This window comes from Schistocerca piceifrons, chromosome X, assembly GCF_021461385.2.
Source record: "Schistocerca piceifrons isolate TAMUIC-IGC-003096 chromosome X, iqSchPice1.1, whole genome shotgun sequence".
In the NCBI taxonomy this organism is placed as follows: domain Eukaryota; kingdom Metazoa; phylum Arthropoda; class Insecta; order Orthoptera; family Acrididae; genus Schistocerca; species Schistocerca piceifrons.
The window spans coordinates 12,386,554-12,407,848 of NC_060149.1; the positions used below are offsets into that span (position 1 = coordinate 12,386,554).

The 21,295-nt window shown below is 42.9% G+C and overlaps 1 protein-coding gene across 1 annotated transcript in view; it reads right to left on the minus strand.

The window, feature by feature from the left end:
* The window catches only part of LOC124721805 (organic cation transporter protein-like), a 547,381-nt gene that overhangs the window by 81,673 nt on the left and 444,413 nt on the right, over positions 1-21,295 (minus strand). The window contains exons 4-6 of the mRNA XM_047246926.1: positions 3,317-3,566; positions 1,103-1,209; positions 860-1,014 (exon numbers count right to left, since the gene is read on the minus strand). Of these exons, the coding sequence (XP_047102882.1) occupies positions 860-1,014; positions 1,103-1,209; positions 3,317-3,566 (512 nt within the window). The remainder of the gene's footprint in view (positions 1-859; positions 1,015-1,102; positions 1,210-3,316; positions 3,567-21,295) is intronic.

Consider the following 21,295-nt stretch of genomic DNA (forward strand, 5'->3'; position numbering starts at 1 on the left):
CATAAGGTGAATATATTGTATGTTCCTGTGGAGAACAACAGTGTCCCCAATATCTGTTAATGTTCAGAAAATGTGACAACCGTGTAAAAATTTGCATTTGATAGAATATTACAGTGATGTTATTGGTGGCAAATATGGGATAGACATTATATAATTCAGACATATAAAATAAATATGTATATTTATCATTAATGTCTACTACGATGTAAACATTCCTCCAGTTCATAAATTTTAGCTGTCTCCTAAAATACTCAGTTTTTGGCTTGTCAACTATCCTCCTAATATTATAGGATTTACATCCTGCTCAGTATGAAGGTTCACCATATAGAGACTGTACGTCATGGTGAGATACGTAATGTACAGTATCAAAGTAAATGGCCCATTGTATTTATTTTTTAATGCCGACTTTTTGCTCATAGGACATTCTGAATTTTATACATTTCAGGAAAGGAATTTTCATGATCAACATTAAAGAAAAAATTTAAAAATTTAGATGCATTAATATGTTGAAGAATAGGCTGTCTATTCAGATACAAGTTTGAAATTTTGCAAATAATCCTACATGCTGGATGCTTCAATGGGTATTATTTTTTAGTAATGCAGCAGTGTGGTATTTGATGGTAAAGAGGGAAGGCTAATGATAGTGAGAGGTTTTTATTTTTACGTGCTTCCAATTTAAAGCAATTTTTTTAATCATGATGGGTGAGTTGAAAAAATATTAAATTTTAGGCTCAATGCTCATTGTTAATAATCATCATACTGAAGTTAATTTCATTATATGTATACATTAGACATTTGACTTATTTAACAGAAAAGTGTCACATTATAGCTAAGTAGTGCTTCATTTAGAAGTACATACCAAGTATAAAAATAGATGAAAAGTTTCCACCCATAACAAACATGGCTAGGAACTCAAGAACCAAGTATGTCATATAATTATTTGCATATGCTCTTGCAAAACCCAAGATACTTGTAAGGCCCATACCATACATGAAGACTTTCTTTCGGCCAAATCTGTAAAGAAGAAATTTATTATCTGTTAGAAAATTGGCAATTTTTCAAAAAATTCAGTATTTTAAGAGCATTGTCTGGGAACTTGTACCTGTCTGAGATGTAACCAAATACTGGTAGGCCCAACAGATAGCCAAAATTATTGACGGTGCCAACCATTCCAAGTTTCCACAGTTCTTCATCACATGTTATATCCCACTGGGAAAAAATATAATAAAATTAGTTGGCACAGCTGTTATACAATAAGAAACAGTGTTACTTATTTAATTTGAAGACATGTTTTCAATCAGATTAAAGATGATTTTCTACAGTCAGTTTGCAATTCAGTTATAAATTTATATAAGAGTTACAAAAATTCATGTATCCTGAGAAAACTCCTGCCTCTTCTGATGTATCTTGTGGCAATTGTTTATCTTTTGCTGGTGGCTAAACATTCAGATATGTCCAATGGAAATAGTAACAGGTGATGGTTATCTACATATTGTTAAATGGAGGCCTACTTATAATCACACTGTTGCTTCTCGCAGTAACAACATAATGTAAGCATATTGTGTACCCTCAAAAGTTTCCAAAATTAAGATTCTAAACCGCCAGGAATGAGTGTGTGTCTACATACTAACTCTGATTCGAAATACAGAATGTATCTGCTGGATCTTGCAACTGAGTTTAAATTGGCAGTGGCATTTTTTAACATGAACTGTCTACATAATTCACATTTGAGCAGTTTAAGGTAATTGTTGCTTGGAAACTATCAAGAATGAGTATATATGTTTAGATAATGTTTTCATATCATAATTGCACATACTACAACACACAAATACAGTGTAAACCACTGTAAAAGTGTAGCAGAGGAAATATCTTTTTTGTGCCATATGTTAAGGTTTCTTTCTGTTTCATGCCATTATGGACTGCAGGAAGAATGACTGCTTGATGGGATCTGCATGAAACCCATAGGATAGATACATGGGGCACTGAATACATTTCTGCCTTATAATCAATCTTGTAAATAGGTTCTTGTAAGATACACAGCATTTTTTTTTTTTTTTTTTTTTAGTATCTGTCATGAGCACATTCTTTCATGACACAATCAAGTCTGTAAATGCTCCCCAAACATTGTTATTCCAAAATATTTGCACAGCACAATTGACATTAACTCTATCTCACTAATCCAAGAGTCAAAGGGTATCATCTGTTTATATTCCATGAAGCATACACTTTACACTCGTCTACACTGAAAATTAGTTGCAAAGCTTAGCTCCAGGCTGGTATTTTGTAAAAACCTAAATTTTCACCAGATGGCAGATCCTCACAGATAACTGCATCATCTGCCAAAAGCCTGAGACTGAAACTAATATTAATGTGCAAAGTCATTAATGTATAACAAGAACAGCAGCGGTACTGCTACAGTCTCTTGGGTCTCGGCAGAGATTACCTCAGTGTCTGCTGACAACTTTCAGTCACATGTCATGTCAATAGCACATGTTCAGTATCACATAATCAATGTTCTCAATATCCAAACTGATACCCATGTACAGATTATTTTATTTAATGTACATAATACTGTTTTTAATCTGTATATGTTATTGGATTCTACTACAAATAGATGGGAATGATGTATGATGGTAGTTCTGTGGAACAATCCCACTTTCTGTTTTGTAGATGGGTTTAATCTATCCCCTTTCCCAGTGAAGCAGAGCATGTCTCTGCTCAAGAGACCTGTGCTAAATTATGCTCAAGAGCAGAACTAATTTACTCACAGATTCTGTACAGGTAGTCAGTCAGTCCCTGAGGTCCTGCTGAGTTTTAGTGATTTAAGCTACTTTCTAACACCACCAGTACTCCAGAGTGAAATTTTCTTTCTGCAGCTGAGTGTGCGCCGATACGAAACTTCCTGGCAGATTAAAACTGTGTGCCGAACCGAGACTCGAACTCCGTCCCGAGTCTTGGTCCGGCACACAGTTTTAATCTGCCAGGAAGCTTCACCACCAGTACTGATTACAGTCAGCCATCTCTGGAGCACTACAGTTACTGAATGATGCAACATTACTCGATTTTCTTTCACGAATGAGCATTTGAACACGGAATTCAACATTTTGGTTTTTGTTTCGTTATTTTCTACCAAGTATTAATTTACGTCTTTTTCCCCTCTCATATTATCACCTGTTTAGTTAGAGGAATACCCACAGAGCAAATCTCTATTTAGATAAATTTCCTAATTACTATTTGATTTACTGTAAGAGGTGAGTGTTATATTAAATTTAATTACTGGACTACAACTGTGACACCAGATGTATGTTTTTGTTACCTCACTCTGGATGGACGTTTCAAATCCTTCATACACCCATTCATCACACCGCTCCGTGGTGTTGGTGAAGAGCGAGGCAGGGCACGTGCTGTTGAAGATGTCAGCTGCCACAGAACTGTTGCGAATGTAACGTCGGCAGTGTGCAGGCTTCAGCAGGTCTCCACGGGTGTCCACTGGCACTGCGTTCTGCAACCAGTGGGGACTGAAATCTGCCCCCACAGGGCTGCCATCGCAGTCAGGAACGTAACACCTGCAGACGTGTAAACCACTGACTGCATCGTACATTAAAATTTTGACTTTTGCTGAAAGCAGAACTCATTTTGATGAAATATAACAGGAAAAAGCTACTTTTTGTATACAGCTATATGTCTACATTAGCAACTAATCACACTGAATTATTAATACATACGTTTTATTGGTCATATTGGCATTGCACACCTTACGCACTAGGCTACCTGTGGAGTTCACAACGAGTCTGACTGGGATGTCCTCTTTACGTTTACTTCCCTGCGATCTTAAGCTACGTGCTGTCAAATTCGTTGTGAACAGTCTCTAAATTTCTTTTTTACTGAAGAGAAAGCCCGCTCAGGTAGGATTAGTAGAACAGAGAGAGAAGGTCTAACGAAGATCAGCACGTACGTGACAGGTTCGTTTCTCAAATGGGAGAGTCTCGCATATATGCTGATCAGTGTCCAGTGGCAGACGCTACAGGAGAGGCATCGCACATCGAGAGGTTTACCATTGAAACTGCTAGAGCGAATCCTCCACGTAGAGTGAAGAAACGGGTAACTTCCTCCCACATGCATCTCGTAGGATGACGACGACAGAAATATCGGAGAAATCAGAAGTCAGTTGGAGGTTTACCAACAGTAAACACGCTATCTGATCAGAAGTATCCTAACACCTCTATGTAATGCATAATTGACCCTTAGATGTCACGAGATGTGGACTCACCAGTATAAGAGCAGGTGGGGAGTATCGTGTAGTCGGAAGAGAAGCAGGAACATCAGAAGGGGTCGGCCAGGATTGCGCATTGACTGCTCAGTGAACGTCACCCGAGTAACAAATTCGTTAGGGGCATTTCAAGCCTTCTGAAGCAGCCAATGCCGACAACCACAGCTAAACCGAGGCCTCTTACACTGGCTGACAGGGACCGCTGAGGGCGGCTGTCAAAAATCACATACATTCAGAGGAAAGAATTACTCACGAGTTCCACAGTGCTACCAGCGTTCCAGTTATTACACTGACTGTACAAAGCGAGTTAAAAGAATGGGTTTTAATTGTCGAGCAGAACCTCATAAGCCACACATTTCTTACGGCAATGCTAAGCAACACTTGAGGTAATGTAAAGACTGGATGACTGGAAACGGGTGATATGGCGCGACGAATCGACACTACACTTTGTGGAAATCTGATGGGAGTGAGAGTTTGGCGGATGCCTAGAGAACGTTCCGTGCCATCATGTGTAGTGCCAATTGTGAAGAACAGATGGGATGGTGTAATGGTATGGGGATGATTTTCGTCGTTAAGGTGTGATCCCCTTGTTGTGCTTAACAAAACACTAAGTGCAGAAGGGTACGAACACGTTTTACAGCCTTATGTAGTGCATACAGCAAATGATAACGCACCCTATCATAAAGCAGCATCTGTGAGGCAATGATTTGTGGACAATAACATTCCTGAAATGGACTGACATGCCCCGAGTGCCGACCTGAACCCAATGGAACACCTTTGAAATGAGTTAAATCATCGACCTCAGCGTCCTACATCATTACCTTCTCTGGTTTCAGCTCTTGTGGAAAAATGGTCTGCCATGTCTGCACCGCCATTCAAACACCTCATGAAACTGGGATTTAGATGTTTTTAAAGTATAGGAAAACAGAACTGTTTTCTTAAAATGGTGCATTTCTCAGTTATAATGAAAGCGTGGAATAATCCCATCGGACGATACTGTGGAGCTTTGTTGTGTGTATCAATGTGGTGACTATTTAAAGGCCTGTCTTTTTATTCCAATGAAATGACGACACGGAACTGGAATCTACGAGGAATATGGAACACAATGATGACACAAAATGTTGCTGAGGTCAACGTCAGGAAGTCTCACTGAAACATCCTCGCCATGCAAGCGCGCACATACCTGAGGACAAGGGAAAGGAAGATACGTAGTGTAGTCAGGAATTTTACTTTAAAGAAAGTGATTTAAAAGTCGGTATTACCCAGGTTTTTAACAGGGTCGGAACTGGAAAGTTTTTATGGCTACTTGCAGGTCATTATTCGTCTTCAAAAATATTAAAAATACTCCAAACCCCCGTGGTCTAGAATCTCCCGACAGACTATCGTATGGGCACCCTCGTCCATCATGACATTCGAGACATAGGTATTCCACATGTAACGTAACTGCATTTACTCAATATTATTAAACATAGACAATGTTAATACTGGTCTTCTGTGACACATTTTATGGGCACTGGGCCTTTATCCCCAGGCATGTTTCAGTGCTCGTCGCTTCGTCTCCTACTGCAGGAGACATCTACAGAGGTCATAACGTCTGATTAGCTCATTTTCAAATGTAACCTAGGTTTAGCTTGTCGAAACAAGCCTTCGGATAAAAATTAACTAACTCCGCATTTTCAGTCTAGCTGTGAAGTGGTGAGCACTTTAACTTGCCGTGGACCACGGCCTGTACCCATAGAATCAGTGTTGTCAAGGATATCAATGCCGGCCTCACAGTCTGCATAGTATGATCAATACTGATCTTGTAAACAACTTTTATGTGTGTGATCAGGCTATAGGAATATTCCCAGAATGAGAATTTTTCCCTCTGCAGCGGAGTGTGCGCTGATATGAAACTTCTTGGCAGATTAAAACTGTGTGCCCGACCGAGACTCGAACTCGGGACCTTTGCCTTTCGCGGGCAAGTGCTCTACCAACTGAGCTACCGAAGCACGACTCACGCCCGGTACTCACAGCTTTACTTCTGCCAGTACCTCGTCTCCTACCTTCCAAACTTTACAGAAGCTCTCCTGCGAACCTTGCAGAACTAGCACTCCTGAAAGAAAGGATATTGTGGAGACATAGCTTAGCCACAGCCTGGGGGATGTTTCCAGAATTATAGGCCTAATCATCCTAGGACATGGAAGGGAGGCAGTGCGGAACACAAGTTGGTAGCATACACGCATTGTTGTTCCATCTGCACATAGAGTTGCCCGGCTCCGCAGCTATGTGACGAACGCACGCCTGTTCTGTGACGCTCGACTCCCAGGCAGCAGTTAAAATAGCGGAAGGAATTTTCATCGTCAGTATTTTCTCGGCAGGCGAAGATTTGCGTTGGTCAAGAGGAGTAGGCCATGTGCTGGCGCCGTGTTTCACCCCGTCCATTCTCTCTTCACCGCACAACTCAAACATCACATCACACGACTCCGAATACACGTGTTACAGCCGCCTACACTCAACAGATAGGCCTACACTTAAAGACAAGAATCTACTCAGCAAAGGTGCGATTGATCGCGCAGGGAAAAACTCTTCCCGATTGGGCGGCTGAAGTTAACCCTCGGAGTGTCCCAGCCAACAATGCCAAACAATAAGAAGTAGAGTGAAGAGGAGAAATTTGGAAAATGGATTAAAGATCAGAGAGAAGAAATAAAAGTTTGAAGGTCTGTCGATAATTGTGTCACACTATCAGAGACAGCAAAGGGCTCTGCCAGTGGAACGTGGACGAATAAAATCAGCCGATGATGAGGGAAATGAGAAAATGAAAGTAGCATACATTAGATGACAAGACAATGGAAGCTCTTGAAACGTGATGCTACAAAAGAATGCTGAAGATTCGATGGGTACATCTGATAAGAGGTGAAAAGGGAAGGACTAGATCAGACACATCTACATCCACATCTACATTTATACTCCGCAAGCCACCCAACAGTGTGTGGCGGAGGGCACTTTACGTGCCACGGTCATTACCTCCCTTTTCTGATCCAGTCGGGTGTGGTTCGCGGGAAGAACGACTGTCTGAAAGCCTCCGTACGCGCTCGAATCTCTCTAATTTTACATTCGTGATCTCCTCGGGAGGTATAAGTAGGGGGAAGCAATATATTCGATACCTCATCCAGAAACGCACCCTCTCGAAACCTGGCGAGCAAGCTACACCGCGATGCAGAGCGCCTCTCTTGCAGTTTCTGCCACTTGAGTTTTCTAAACATCTCCGTAACGCTATCACGGTTACCAAATAACCCTGTGACGAAACGCACCGCTCTTCTTTGGATCTTCTCTATCTCCTCTGTCAACCCGATCTGGTACGGATCCCACACTGATGAGCAATACTCGAGTATAGGTCGAACGAGTGTTTTGTAAGCCACCTCCTTTGTTGATGGACTACATTTTCTAAGGACTCTCCCAATGAATCTGAACCTGGCACCCACCTTACCAACAATTAATTTTATATGATCATTCCACTTCAAATCGTTCCGCACGGATACTCCCAGATATTTTACAGAAGTAACTGCTACCAGTGTTTGTTCCGCTATCATATAATCATACAATAAAGGATCCTTCTTTCTATCCGGAGGCATCAAGAAATAGTGAACATGGTAATAGGGAAAAGAGTGGGAGCTAAAAATTTTAGACTTAGATCAGGGTCTAAATACAGTAGGCAGGTTCAAATGGATGTAGGTTGCAGTAAGACTCGTAGAGGATATATTACCTTTGAGAGCTGTATCAAAACTGTCTCTTTACTGGAGAACAGCAATAACAGCTCGCACAAAGACATAAACGCCTTTATCGTTTCCGCTCCCCCATCTGTGATCAGAAGGGGAAGGAACTTTAATCCTTGGTATAATATGAAGTCTCTGCTACTTACCACATCACAAACATGAGTATTAAAAATGATTCAATCGTTTCCAAGGTGTTACATGTACAAATTTGACTGGTACATGGACACAACCGTAAACTCACCATGTTGTATTTCGCACTCAACAAATGTTCTGTGAGTGGCCCTCTGGTCACATTGAACGAGGTGGTGCACTGGTTAGCACACTGAACTCGCATTCGGGAGGACGATGGTTCAAACCCGCGTCCAGCCATCCAGATTTAGGTTTTCCGTGATTTCCCTAAATCGCTCCATGCAAATGACAGGATGCTTGCTTTTAAAGGGCGCGGCCGATTTCCTCGCCCATCCTTGAAATAATTCGAACGTGCCCCGTCTCTAATGACCTCTATGACGAGACGTTAAACCCAATTTTTCCTTCCTTCCTTACCTCTGGTCACAAGACACATATCCAAGCGATAGTCAAGTTATGTAGCAACATCCTGTCAATGGTGATGACAGCATCACTGATACGTTCTCTAATCCGGCCGAAGTGGCCGTGCGGTTCTAGGCGCTACGGTCTGAAGCCGCGCGACTGCTACGGTCGCAGGTTCGAATCCTGCCTCGGGCATGGATGTGTGTGATGTCCTTAAGTTAGTTAGGTTTAAGTAGTTCTAAGTTCTGGGGGACTGATGACCTCAGCAATTGAGTGCCATAGTGCTCAGAGCCATCTGAACCATTTTTTTTTTCTTCTGAACACACACTGCGCTTCTGTACAGAAACAATTCGTATACAGTATTTCAACACACAACAATTCTTTTCTTGATTTGTCGTCATTCTGGCAAGGCACCGCATTCATAACGCTAACTGGTGAACACAATGCGAACTCATTGAGAATACGGTTTTGTTCACGTGTCAGTCATATATAACTTTGGAAATGAATGAATCGTTTATAGAAGCCCTGTATAATAAAAGTGCATACAGATCTAGATATCAATGTTCTTGAATTGACCAAAAAGCCAAATTATGGTAGCCGGAGCTATTTGAATACACAAGTAATTTCTTGTAGCATCGACGAGAGCACACTGTTTCACTACACTTCGTTTCACAACAGTTTGAGTATCGGGCACAAAAAGGATAGTGATTTAAATTATTGTAACGCCAGTTCAAATTAAAGCACCAGAAACTGTAGAGGTACTTTATGGAATGTGCACTGCAATAGCAGTAGAATCCTGTGTTGACTCTCGTGGGAAATTTATTAAAACACAGTCTGATTAAAGTTACTTGACAGTTGACACTTCACATGTTGGAGGTGCTTCCTCCAATCAGAGGCGTTCAGCGTCGCTCCTGAACTGTTCGTTGTCAAACTGCCACAGCAAATGGTCAATTAACTTCCAATTACGTGCCTGGTTTTCTTTCTTTCTTTCTTTTCCTCCTCTTCCTTGTTGCGTCTGGATCCCGAATCCTGAGACCGGCCCTTTTACCTCGCATTTTATCACACACACACACACACACACACACACACACACACACACACACACAAAATACGCACATTTCGTGCACACCACTAGCCAAAGACTACAGGATTCTTCCGCACAAGACACACGATTCGCCTTCACATATTCAATCGTCATTGCAGAGATCGGCCTACAGTAGGTAAACTTCATACCACATAGCGTAAAACCTAATTTTTTGAAGGTAGAAAATTATCGTTGCAACTGGTTCTCTAGATAAATAAATATATTAGCAGAATGCGAAGGTCTTCCGTAGCGTGGTGGTGACGTCACAGTTCACGATGCCGGATGCCGCGGTGTTTGAATAACGCCAGGCGATAACATTTTTTCTTTTTCTTTTTTAAATCTTTACCAAAATGACTTATTATATTCAGTTAGGTAGTTTTAATCTATGTTTTACTTTTAATCTTTTGTTACACCATTTTCGTCATCTTGACTTCTTTTATTTGCTCTTATTTTTCTTCCCATCATTTTTTTCTTGCTTGTGTCGCCTGTAACCTGTACACCACTTCCAACGAGGACAGCTCATCGGTCGGTATCGCGTAGATAAAGCGAGAAGTTAAAATCCGCTTTTAGCGCCGAAACTAAACTTTTTGTGTCTTGACTTTGCTCTTACAGGCCAGCTGTGAGCAAAGCGAGCGTCTGCCGCAGGTTGCTGACCGCCGCTTTCTTGGATACATTGCACATCAAGAGGTTGTGGTTACGTTAGGACACAATTGTAAATGCAGGGCTGTCAAACGCATTGTCCGCCGCAGTTCAGTTCAAAAAATGGTTCAAATGGCTCTGAGCACTATGGGACTTAACTGCTGTGGTGATCAGTCCCCTTGAACTTAGAACTACTTAAACCTAACTAACCCAAGGGCATCACAAACACTCATGCCCGAGGCAGGATTCGAACCTGCGACCGCCCGCATCTCGTGGTCGTGCGGTAGCGTTCTCGCTTCCCACGCCCGGGTTCCCGGGTTCGATTCCCGGCGGGGTCAGGGATTTTCTCTGCCTCGTGATGGCTGGGTGTTGTGTGCTGTCCTTAGGTTAGTTAGGTTTAAGTAGTTCTAAGTACTAGGGGACTTATGACCATAGATGTTAAGTCCCATAGTGCTCAGAGCCATTTGAACCTTTTTTTTGAACCTTTTTTTGAACCTGCGACCGCAGCGGTCGCGCGGTTCCAGAGTGTAGCGCCTTGAGCCCCTCGGCCACTTCGGCCGGCCGCGGTTCAGTCATTGGTCTTTTAAAATCAGCTGTGGACAGAGCATCTCGCGTTCGCGCCTTACCTGACGGCAGCAGCTTCAAACATTGTTTCGTGTTAAATGGACAGCATTTCAGCACTTTGGGAGTGACCCGCCGTGCTTAACCGAGTGGTAGCCGAAGAAGCAACACTGTAGGGCTATGTAACAGACCTCAACTATCAAGTAATTTTAAACACACTATAAAAATAAGTGGAGTAAATACCATCTGCTGCTTACTGTCTTCATTTGCACGAGAATCGTTCTAATCTTATCCCAATTGTTTAAGTCATAGGAGACTAGATGACGAAGGGCATAAACATTGCTGCCGTAGTATTAACAATGTTCTAAATATATTAGGTCCGCAGCTCGTTGTCCCGCTTCCCGAGCACGGGGTCCCAGGTTCGATTCCCGGCGGGGTCCGGGATTTTCACCTGTACCGAAATGACTGGGTGTTTTTTTTTCTTCTTCATCTTCATCAGATCAGATCAGCATCATCAGATCAGATCATCAGATCAGATCATCAGATCAGATCATCAGATCAGATCATCAGATCAGATCATCAGATCAGATCATCAGATCAGATCATCAGATCAGATCATCAGATCAGATCATCAGATCAGATCATCAGATCAGATCATCAGATCAGATCATCAGATCAGATCATCAGATCATCGTCATCATCAGATCATCATCATCAGATCATCATCGTCATCGTCAGATCATCAGATCATCATCGTCATCGTCAGATCATCATCGTCATCGTCAGATCATCAGATCATCATCGTCATCGTCAGATCATCAGATCGTCATCGTCATCGTCAGATCATCAGATCATCATCAGATCATCGTCAGATCATCAGATCGTCATCGTCATCGTCAGATCATCAGATCATCATCAGATCATCGTCAGATCATCAGATCGTCATCGTCATCGTCAGATCATCAGATCATCATCAGATCATCGTCAGATCATCAGATCGTCATCGTCATCGTCAGATCATCAGATCATCATCAGATCATCGTCAGATCATCAGATCATCAGATCATCAGATCATCGTCAGATCATCATCGTCACCGTCAGATCATCAGATAATCAGATCATCGTCACCGTCAGATCATCAGATAATCAGATCATCGTCACCGTCAGATCATCAGATAATCAGATCATCTTCATCGTCAGATCATCATCGTCACCGTCAGATCATCTTCATCGTCAGATCATCATCTTCATCGTCAGATCATCATCGTCATCGTCAGATCATCATCATCGTCAGATCATCATCATCGTCAGATCATCATCATCGTCAGATCATCATCATCATCATCATCGTCAGATCATCATCATCATCGTCAGATCATCATCATCATCATCATCGTCAGATCATCATCATCATCATCATCGTCAGATCATCATCATCATCATCGTCAGATCATCATCATCGTCATCGTCAGATCATCATCATCGTCATCGTCAGATCATCATCATCGTCAGATCATCATCATCGTCAGATCATCATCATCGTCAGATCATCATCATCGTCAGATCATCATCATCGTCAGATCATCATCAGATCATCATCAGATCATCATCATCATCATCAGATCATCATCATCATCATCAGATCATCATCATCATCAGATCATCATCATCGTCAGATCATCATCATCATCAGATCATCATCATCATCAGATCATCATCATCATCAGATCATCATCATCATCAGATCATCATCATCATCAGATCATCATCATCATCATCATCATCATCAGATCATCATCATCATCATCATCATCATCATCATCATCATCATCGTCGTCGTCAGATCATCATCATCATCGTCGTCAGATCATCATCATCATCGTCAGATCGTCATCATCATCGTCAGATCATCATCATCATCGTCAGATCATCATCATCATCGTCAGATCATCATCATCGTCAGATCATCATCATCGTCAGATCATCATCATCGTCAGATCATCATCATCATCATCAATCCCCATTTACGGTCGGAGGAAGGCAACGGCAAACCCCTCCATTAGGACCTTGCCTAGTACGGTGCGTCGTTACCCTACGCTTTGCCAAAGAAGTATAGGACTTCATTTACACTCTGAGAATGAAATTTTAAAGTTCAATACGCCACATAATTTTGTGTGTTGTCTGAAAGAGGACAACTTACCATGGACTTCCACGTTCGGAAACAGTCCCCAAACTCGCGTTTGTCGAAGTACGGGAAACACTAACGGAAATGCACAATGCTAAGGTACAATTTACACGGTTCAGAAGCCTTAAAGGAAGTCGTACCGCCCTATCTCGACAATGTTAAATTGGCTATATAAATGCCCCGTTTCTTCAGGAACTGTTGAGTATATAAATGTGGTGTTTTTATCACGTGTTCTCTCATGTTTTGTGACTGTATTGCTGTACAACTACTTTAAAATAACAAGTGGAAAAGTTATGATTTTTTCCCTAAACATAATTTTTGGTGTAAATTTTCACAATTTTAATTTCTTGAATTTTAACTATTACAGTAAATACTACTGAAGTAGAGCTACAACATCATTGTACTATCTATGTTATGTGGTAAATAATTCATTGATGTAGGTTCAGAAGTTTCTGAGGAAGAGGGGGCTTTTACACTGAAAAATGTCATGTTGAGAAAATTGCGTTTAAAAAAATTAATATACAGCCAACTGATACATAAAAAATGTTAGAATCCTCCTGGATGGTAGTCCTCGTCTCCTCCATCTTCCTCACCCAGTGTTGCCCTCCTTCATGATTCGCAGTTGGTCCAAATCCATCACACTTTTAGTGGTGTTGTAACCTTTATGAATGCCAAGATATTCCAAAACCTGTAGTCTTCCAGAATAGCCATCATTAAAAGTAAGAACAGCATCCAAAACACCAAGTTCAAAAACTGACCTTCCAACAAACACATTTTTTGGTATCCTTGACCATACAACATTGTTAAATGATTCGTTTGCATTTTGTGTTTTGCCCTTGAAACATTTCTTCAACAGCTCTGGCTGGGTAAAATCCTGAAATATAGGTTTCATGGCAAGCGTAACAGCATTTGATATAGTAATTTTGTGCGAGAAAGTGTCTACTTTACCCACCTCTTTTGCCTTGAAGTATTCAGACCATTCAGTGGAACACAGGTTGTGTATTTGTTCAGCATCTGTAGACAGCTTGTGAAAATAAATTGCCCAAACAGCTCTCTTCATACCATCTAAATTATTTCCGTTACTTCTAATAGCCATACCATAATATTGTGTAATCTGATCAGTTTGTTTATCAGTCAGTCGACGTCTTATACTTAGACCATCAAATAACTTGGTACTTCCCAACTGCTGTTTGAGTCTACGTAGTTTCATGCCCATCCTCTTTTGCACATGATTAACGCACTCTAGTTTTGTAGTTGACAAATCACCATAGGGTTTACTCTCCACCACTGCCTTATACGATCGTGAGCCTCCATCCCCAAGAAAACTCATGTAGCGAACAGCACAGTCACGCTGGAAACGTTCGAACATTTTCACTGCAGAAGCAACCTCCATCCCTCCACTAGTTCCTTCATAGTTTCTCTGACAATTCATTTCATGCTTAGTTTGCTTTTCAGTACTCTTGCCTGCTTGCCTACAACCCTGAAGTACGTGGTCAACACATCAACATCCAACACTTTCCCATTGTCGATGGTGATAATAGATTCACACGAACTCTTGAACTGGAAACATCTTTTTTGCTAGCATCCATCAAATGATATTGCTATGTCAGAACTACCATTTTTTGCTACAGCCTGCTCTGCTGCTGTAGTCATTGACTCCATAACACACGCCTTGACACTACTTCTTACTATGGAGTTGTATTTGATAGATTTTGTAGGGGGACTAGGGAGGTTCAACAAGCCACAAAGAACCTTACCAGCGTAATGGCCTTTTCCTATGCAACTAAGTTCATAGAAGTATCTTCGATTAGTGTCGTCCATTTTTACACTTACTTCTGAAGTCTTTTCGCTTTTTACAGTTCAAACACATTACTTGTAAAGTGCACACCAGACCATTGCGTTGAGAGAGATTTTCAGAAATTTCAATTTCCCCTCCACATATTCGACAGCACACTGTTTCAGACAATGGAAATTAACAATGATATTGCACTTTGTTTCACTGTCTGAAGCTGCGTTCTATTTTACATCATTACCCAGCAGTTTTTACTTGGAAGCACTCTGAGGAGTAGAAGAACTGTCACTATTTACAACCAAATTATCACGCCCTCCGGCGCTAACCACTTTTTACTGCTGCTATATTTGTTCTGTAGTATCTGTTTCCTTTGTTTCGTATTTTTTAAGCACTCCTTTTGGTTTAGTCTTGACGAAAACTATCACAAGAAACACGGAAACTAAAACGTGGCTAGTGGATAACTGTTGTTGTCAAACACAAACAAATGTACAGTTCAAAGAGTTTACTGCGAAGTACCGCCAGTGTAGGCATCTTATGAAACGGCAGTTCTCTACAAAACAAAAGAAACCACAGCCTTCTAGACTATATAGTTCCAGAGAAAATTGCCAATATGCGAAATGATGAAAAACAAAATTCTCGGAAATGTCATTGGTGATTATTTTCAAATATTTATTTAAAATAGTAAATAATCGAATATTTCAATAAAACCTACACCAAATTAAGCATTAACATTCATATTTTCATAATTTGCATGAAAGTAAAAATGTCAAATTTTGTCATTTTGGGCGGCACGACTCCTCGTGAGCCGCGTCCACACCAGGCGCACCGAGCCGCGCGGTGCAGTATGACCCACACGAGGGCAGAACACACAATGAAGCAGTGTTCGCAGGTGCACAGCTACGTATGTTCCAATGTGCGTGCGCACGCAACAGTAAAAATAGAGAACGAAAAACGCCGTCCAAACATAGTGCGCACGAACCACCCATTTCCTTTGATGCACCGACACAGCGTGGAATTGCTCGTTGTTCCGCAGTTTAACATCCACACTGGACGTGCTATGCAGCGCAGTTTAAGTCTGGCGCAGCGTGGGGCAGACGACGACCAGGCAAGGTTTCGCTACCGTGTTCATTCAAATACTGGCAGAGTAGGAAACGCGATGAATGTATTTGAATTCAATCTCCATATTCTCCATATAGAGACTAAAAGGGACACTACAACTGCATTGTTGTGTCATGTTTCAAGAAATTTCGATGTTTTACCTAAGATATATTTAGATTTCACACTCCGCTAGAATAAAACCTATTAACACACCCACTGTGATTCCTCGCTTATCTTCTGCCACAGTCATAGGTGTCCGCAAGTGGGCCAAGGAAAGGCACTTGCCGTACATTCCCCCCTCCCCCTAGAATCTGGAGTACAGACTTAATATTCACTACAGAATTCTCACACACTTCTAAAAGTGAGTGGACAACCATCAGTTATCTGGGATATAATGTTTCTTGTGTCACCTACAAAATTTAGTTCTTGATCCATGACACGTCTCAAAAGAGACCAAATAATTTACATAAGAAACTGCAATTTTAGAATTTCCCCCCCCCCTCTTTCCCTTGACCAATGGCTGCGGACGCCACTGACCCTCCCCCCCTCCCCCCCCCCTCCCCTCGCTCTTTCCGTTGACCAATGACCGCGGACGCCACTGACCACAGAGCTATACACTGAGGCTTCAGAAGTCATTGTCATAGCGATATGCGTATCGGTCTACACAGATGGCGATGGTATCGCTTACACGAGGTTTAAAGGGTAGTGCATTGTAGGAGGTGTCATTTATGTTCATGTGATTGATGTGAAAACGTTTCCGAACTGATTACGGCCGTACGTTGGGAATTCACAGACTTTGAAAACGGAATCGTAGTTGGTGCTAGACATATGAGACATTCCATTGCGGAAATCGTTTGGGAATTCAATATTCCCAAATCCCCAGGTCAAGAATGTGCTAAGAAGACCACATTTTAGGCATTATCTTTCATCACGGACAATGCAATGGCCGGTTGCCTTCACTTAAGGACCGATAGCAGCGGCGTTTGTGTAGAGTTGTCAGTGCTAACAGACGAGGAACAGTGCGTGAAATAACCACAGAAATTAATGTGCAACGTACGACGACCGTATCCGTTAGGACAGTGCGGCGAAATCTGGCGTTAATGGGCTATGACAGCAGACGTCAGAGCGAGTACCTTTGCTAGCCGCACGACATCGTCTGCAGTGGCTCTCCTGGGCTCGGTTGGACCCTAGACGACTGGAAAACAGTGGCCCAGTCAGACGAGTCCCGATTTCAGATGGTAAGAACTGGTGGCAGGGCTCTAGTGTTGCGCAGACCCCATGAGGCCATGGGCTCAAGCTGTCAACAAGGCACTGTGCAAGCTCCATAACGGTGTAGGCTGTGTTTACATGGAATCGATTGGATCCTCTGGTCCAACTGAACCGATCACCGACTGGAAATTATAATATTCGGCTACTTTGAGACCATTTACAGCTATTCAACAGTGGAAGTTTTATGGATGACAATGCTCTATGTCACCGAGCCACAATTCGCGATTGGTTTGAAGAACATTCTGTACAGATCGAGCGAATGATTTGGCCATCCAGATCGAACACTAGGGGACATAATCGAGAGGTCACTTCGTGCACATGATCCTGCACCGGAAACACTTTCGCAATTACGGACGGCCATAGAGGCAGCGTGTCCCAATATTTCTGCAGGGAGCTTCCAACTACTTGTTGAGTCCATACCACGTCGAGTTGCTGCACTACGCCAGGTCGAACACGATATTAGGATGACCTCTGTGATCTCAGTGTAGAACAGTTCTACCAGTGTTCTTCAGGAACACAGCTGAAAGCGTTCTACGTGGCACGACGCCATCGAATTGTGTACGTGGTTCCGCGAGGTAAATGCGGAAACCTCAAGTTTGGTGACTTATTACCAAGTGCGTCCAAACAGGACCACCGTGATGTTGGTCTGTTCTTGGCTGTCGAACTAAAACACCGCTAGACATCAGAGAATGGAGAATGTGTATCTTGTTGGACTAGGATGTACAGCCGGAAGTTACGGACTACTTCACGCTTACCGAATGGGTATCTTCAGCCTGGTGCGCCGGTGGGATGAATGCATCAATGCTCGTGGCGATTCTGTCTGACTGGCATACTCATCCTGTACTGTATGGCCTTCGAACGGAAACATTTTGATCGCCCGTTAAACTATTGGTCAAAACTAGAAAAAAAACGTGTTTAGATGCAAGAACTTCCTGGGATATTGTCCATTGTACACAACGGCGTTCCACTGCAGCAACTCCGGCTCCAATGACACCTCATCGGCAGAACGTTAAATCCCGAACATCTGTTCTTGAAAGACTAAACTTTTTAACAGTAACAAAAGGTGGTCCTACACGTTATTAAGTACGACATTCCTTCATATCTTAGAGTAGGTCCTACACTATCGTTGTGATAGAAGTACTTCCGTCCACGTAAGTACAGAAAAGTAATGCTGAATAAATTATGAATAAGTATCCATTACACACGGACACACAAATCCCATTGTCTTGTTATGTTCGGTTCCACAGCTCCATGTTACAGCTATAATCTCTGTCAACGGTAGAATTACTACATGTAGCTCACAACAAAGAAAGCGTGCTACTTCGCTTCTACATCTTTCTACATCTCTACAGTTGCGAGGATATCCTGTTTTCTGCTGTATTTATGGGACGGCTGCTAAATACGTGTGCTCAGAATGGGGGACGGGGAGAGGGAAAAAATCTCACCAAGTCTCATTTAAAGGGGGCGGAATGCAAATCTCATGTAAACTTTTTAATTCAGAGAATATAAATTATGATAACAGATAACATTTTGTTGTATATAAATAATCACGTGTGTATACCCGGGATTCCCCGATTTGAAACAAGTGCCGCACAGATCTTAGATTTCATTCCGGGAGTCCTCTACTGCGCCGGTCGAAATCACTGCGTTTCCGTCAGTCCGTTGTGATATTCCGTAACGCATATAAAGTCGATGTTATTGTGTTCAACACGGAATTGTATCAAAACTTTTAGAATGCGCATGTTAAGGGGCATACCGACAAGTCCAAACACGTGCGAGCAAGAAGTTAATCGTTTGTGGAAGAAAGCTAACTTGAAGTTCACCGACAAGAATTTTCTGTATGATCATATAAATCAAAAGACTGAAAAGCTACTTAATCACACGGTTCAAACATAGGTAAAAACAGTGTTTGTTGTTTTTCATCTGCAGTGTAAGTAAAGGTTCAATGACATTTACTGTGTGTAATATACCAATAAAAGGTCAGTGTTTTAGGAATCCGTCAAAATGTTAATACTGTTTTGAAGGAGCCTTTTTGTCCCTCTGTCTCTGCCCGATCGACTGAGTACTATTCGCGGTTGGCATATTTAAAATATTGTTTTCAATTACGTGTTAGAAACAAAGTATAAAGTAAAACATGTTTTTATAAAAGCGTTTTAATCAATGTTTAACACTTTTTTCATTTTACGTGCTTTCACGCAACTACGGGGGTAAATCCCAAATGAGAGGGGGGGGGGGAGGTGTCCCATGAGGGTGGTTCAGGTTTTAAAGAAAATCGCCACACGATATTGGTGGACGTCCTCTAAGAAGTTCCTGTTCATTCTATCCCATCCTGTGAGTTGGAGAGGTATGCGACACTGAATCAGCAGTTACATACGAGAACCGAGTGTAAATCCTTTAAAAAAAAATATTTGTGTTCAACTAAATTAGCAGTCTACTATAATGTTGGTGTATGGCTTGGAGCTTTAAGCAAATTTCAACTACATATACACTCCTGGAAATGGAAAAAAGAACACATTGACACCGGTGTGTCAGACCCACCATACTTGCTCCGGACACTGCGAGAGGGCTGTACAAGCAATGATCACACGCACGGCACAGCGGACACACCAGGAATCGCGGTGTTGGCCGTCGAATGGCGCTAGCTGCGCAGCATTTGTGCACCGCCGCCGTCAGAGTCAGCCAGTTTGCCGTGGCATACGGAGCTCCATCGCAGTCTTTAACACTGGTAGCATGCCGCGACAGCGTGGACGTGAACCGTATGTGCAGTTGACGGACTTTGAGCAAGGGCGTATAGTGGGCATGCGGGAGGCCGGGTGGACGTACCGCCGAATTGCTCAACACGTGGGGCGTGAGGTCTCCACGGTACATCGATGTTGTCGCCAGTGGTCGGCGGAAGGTGCACGTGCCCGTCGACCTGGGACCGGACCGCAGCGACGCACGGATGCACGCCAAGACCGTAGGATCCTACGCAGTGCCGTAGGGGACCGCACCGCCACTTCCCAGCAAATTAGGGACACTGTTGCTCCTGGGGTATCGGCGAGGACCATTCGCAACCGTCTCCATGAAGCTGGGCTACGGTCCCGCACACCGTTAGGCCGTCTTCCGCTCACGCCCCAACATCGTGCAGCCCGCCTCCAGTGGTGTCGCGACAGGCGTGAATGGAGGGGCGAATGGAGAAGTGTCGTCTTCAGCGATGAGAGTCGCTTCTGCCTTGGTGCCAATGATGGTCGTATGCGTGTTTGGCGCCGTGCAGGTGAGCGCCACAATCAGGACCGCATGCGACCGAGGCACACAGGGCCAACACCCGGCATCATGGTGTGGGGAGCGATCTCCTACACTGGCCGTACACCACTGGTGATCGTCGAGGGGACACTGAATAGTGCACGGTACATCCAAACCGTCACCGAACCCATCGTTCTACCATTCCTAGACCGGCAAGGGAATTTGCTGTTCCAACAGGACAATGCACGTCCGCATGTATCCCGTGCCACCCAACGTGCTCTAGAAGGTGTAAGTCAACTACCCTGGCCAGCAAGATCTCCGGATCTGTCCCCCATTGAGCATGTTTGGGACTGGATGAAGCGTCGTCTCACGCGGTCTGCACGTCCAGCACGAACGCTGGTCCAACTGAGGCGCCAGGTGGAAATGGCATGGCAAGCCGTTCCACAGGACTACATCCAGCATCTCTACGATCGTCTCCATGGGAGAATAGCAGCCTGCATTGCTGCGAAGGGTGGATATACACTGTACTAGTGCCGACATTGTGCATGCTCTGTTGCCTGTGTCTATGTGCCTGTGGTTCTGTCAGTGTGATCATGTGATGTATCTGACCCCAGGAATGTGTCAATAAAGTTTCCCCTTCCTGGGACAATGAATTCACGGTGTTCTTATTTCAATTTCCAGGAGTGTAGTTTGTGGCTCGATCACCAGCCAGTCATAGGGCACTTTTTTATGCAGTTAATGTAACATTCACGTTGCACAACGATTTGTGTATGATAGAAAAACGTTGCTCTATGCTTTGGATTTTACATCAAAATAGTCCAGTTCGTAACTGTCTGAGATCAACAGGACCACACTTAATAAAGCACCGTGCTGTTCAGACAATACTCCGCTT